The sequence below is a fragment of the Ceratina calcarata genome, unplaced genomic scaffold (genome assembly GCF_001652005.2).
Source record: "Ceratina calcarata isolate Rehan_Ccalc_2016 unplaced genomic scaffold, ASM165200v1 scaffold4260, whole genome shotgun sequence".
Lineage (NCBI taxonomy): Eukaryota > Metazoa > Arthropoda > Insecta > Hymenoptera > Apidae > Ceratina > Ceratina calcarata.
The window spans coordinates 1-1,870 of NW_017166280.1; the positions used below are offsets into that span (position 1 = coordinate 1).

General features: G+C 33.5%; 1 protein-coding gene across 1 annotated transcript; it reads right to left on the bottom strand.

Annotated features, from left to right (window-relative positions):
• Positions 1 to 48: 48 nt before the first annotated feature.
• LOC108626681 (lambda-crystallin homolog) lies at positions 49 to 1,524 on the bottom strand. The gene is made up of 5 exons (XM_018027498.2): positions 1,310 to 1,524; positions 991 to 1,199; positions 749 to 906; positions 530 to 672; positions 49 to 455 (listed from the first exon to the last, which is right to left on the bottom strand). Exons 1-5 carry the CDS (start codon positions 1,470 to 1,472, stop codon positions 238 to 240), a joined length of 891 nt encoding a protein of 296 aa, XP_017882987.1. The 5' UTR covers positions 1,473 to 1,524; the 3' UTR covers positions 49 to 237.
• Between the last annotated feature and the right edge of the window lie 346 nt (positions 1,525 to 1,870).

Sequence of the window (1,870 nt, forward strand, 5' to 3'; positions counted from 1 at the left end):
TGGAAAACGTTAATTTACGAAACTGTATAAATAAAAAGGAACTTTATATTTAAGTAATATATTTTTTATTTTCCCAACATGATACACATTATAACGTGTTTGAAACTAGATAATTAAAAGAACATCTATTGCGTTCTTTGTACATACATACATTTATACTATGCACACAATTGTTATTATAATCTCATTCAACGATGAATCATTTCAAATGTTAACATCTTATTACATTAGCATATTTTACTTTTTCTTGTTCAATTCTTTTTTCAAAATAGACAATCTTGTCAAAGCTTCGTCTCTCCACGCGCGTCTTTTTTGAAGTTGGTCTAATGGGCACATTTGATTCAGTTCGTTGCTAATTTTTTCCGCCATTTCACCCTCAAATTTCGGAACTGGACCGAATGTCAAAGACGTATTGTATATTGAATTTTTATAGGTCTCACAATACTTCTTCATTCCTAAAACAATTATGTAAATATGTAAATTACATGATATATATTTCCGATATTTTTATGTAACATGGTAATATTACCTTCTGCATTCAAATGGGCCGCTTCGAACGCGCCGAGGAACGCGTAGCGCATTCCGAGGCCTTCGCTCATAACTGCATCCACATCTTTTACGCTTAAAATTCCATCGGCCACCAATCTCCACGTCTCGTTCAAAATCGCATATCTAAATTACATACATGGAGAATCAATTAAGAAATCGAAGAGCATGGACAATCGAGATTAAATCGAAACATGCATACTGTATTCTGTTAAGTGCAAAACCATCAATCTCTTTTGAAAGTAAAACAGGTGTCTGGCCTATTTCACTCATAATAGCTTTTGTTTTCTGCTGTATATCCGCACGCGTCCATGGTGCCGGTACAATTTCTACGAGTGGTACGAAGTACGGGGGATTCACCTACGATCAAAGAAATTTAATTGTTTCTGACATTAATTTTCACTGAAAAATTCATCGATTTTTACTCTACGGAATTATACGTACGGGATGTGACACAATGAGTTGCTCGCGATGCTTCAAGTTTTCGCTTAATAAGGATGGGCGAAATGTTGATGTTGAAGAAGATAAAATTACTTTGTCATCTACTACGTCGTCGAGTTGACTATACAACTTCACTTTCAGCGGCAAATTTTCAGGTACGCATTCTTGTACAAGTGTTGCGTTTTTCACAGTCTCAGCCAAATTAGTTGATCCTGTTGATTATTATGATCGTAAACACTTTACCGCTATTTATGTTAACTTGAATTTTCTTCAAACATTTATTATTAATTGAATATATATTGCTTGTTAGAGAATTGCGAACCTTTTATTAATTTTAATTGCTGTTCGGCGTTAACTGTTCCCCTTAAAGTACCGGCTTGTTCAAGGTGATTTACGTCTTGGCGAATTTCTTCTAAAGCCCGAGTAATTTGCTCCTGTACGATATCGTACAAAACTACTTCGTATCCTGCGCCAGCAAAAAGCATCGCCCAGCTACGACCGATTATACCGCTAAAATAGTAAATGTGCTGTTAGAATGTTAAGAAAACATCAATTCTTTTACGTTACATTGTTAGAAAGAATATTATACAATTGTTTGCGTTTATCATTTAAATTTTCCGCTGCCAGCTATCATATTATCTTATCAGAGCCAATCCGGGTCGTAAGTACTTTTAACACTTGATTTTTAAGCCATTATCGACGAAAGTATGATGTAAATATGATGTAATTTATAGTTGCTTTATTAAAACGATTAGAAAATTGCATTTATGAATCGCATATAATATAGAATTATATTTATCGCTTATGACATTAAATTATGGAATTGGACTGTATATTTTATATATATTTCTATATTCCATTACATTGAGTCAATATTTGATAC

Coding starts and splice junctions, on each gene's coding strand:
- LOC108626681 (XM_018027498.2), bottom strand. CDS start 1,472: ATGCTTTTTGCTGGCGCAGGATACGAAGTAGTTTTGTACGATATCGTA. Junction 907..990: donor AACTCATTGTGTCACATCCC/GTACGTATAATT, acceptor CTTTGATCGTAG/GTGAATCCCCCGTACTTCGT. Junction 456..529: donor GGCCCATTTGAATGCAGAAG/GTAATATTACCA, acceptor TAATTGTTTTAG/GAATGAAGAAGTATTGTGAG.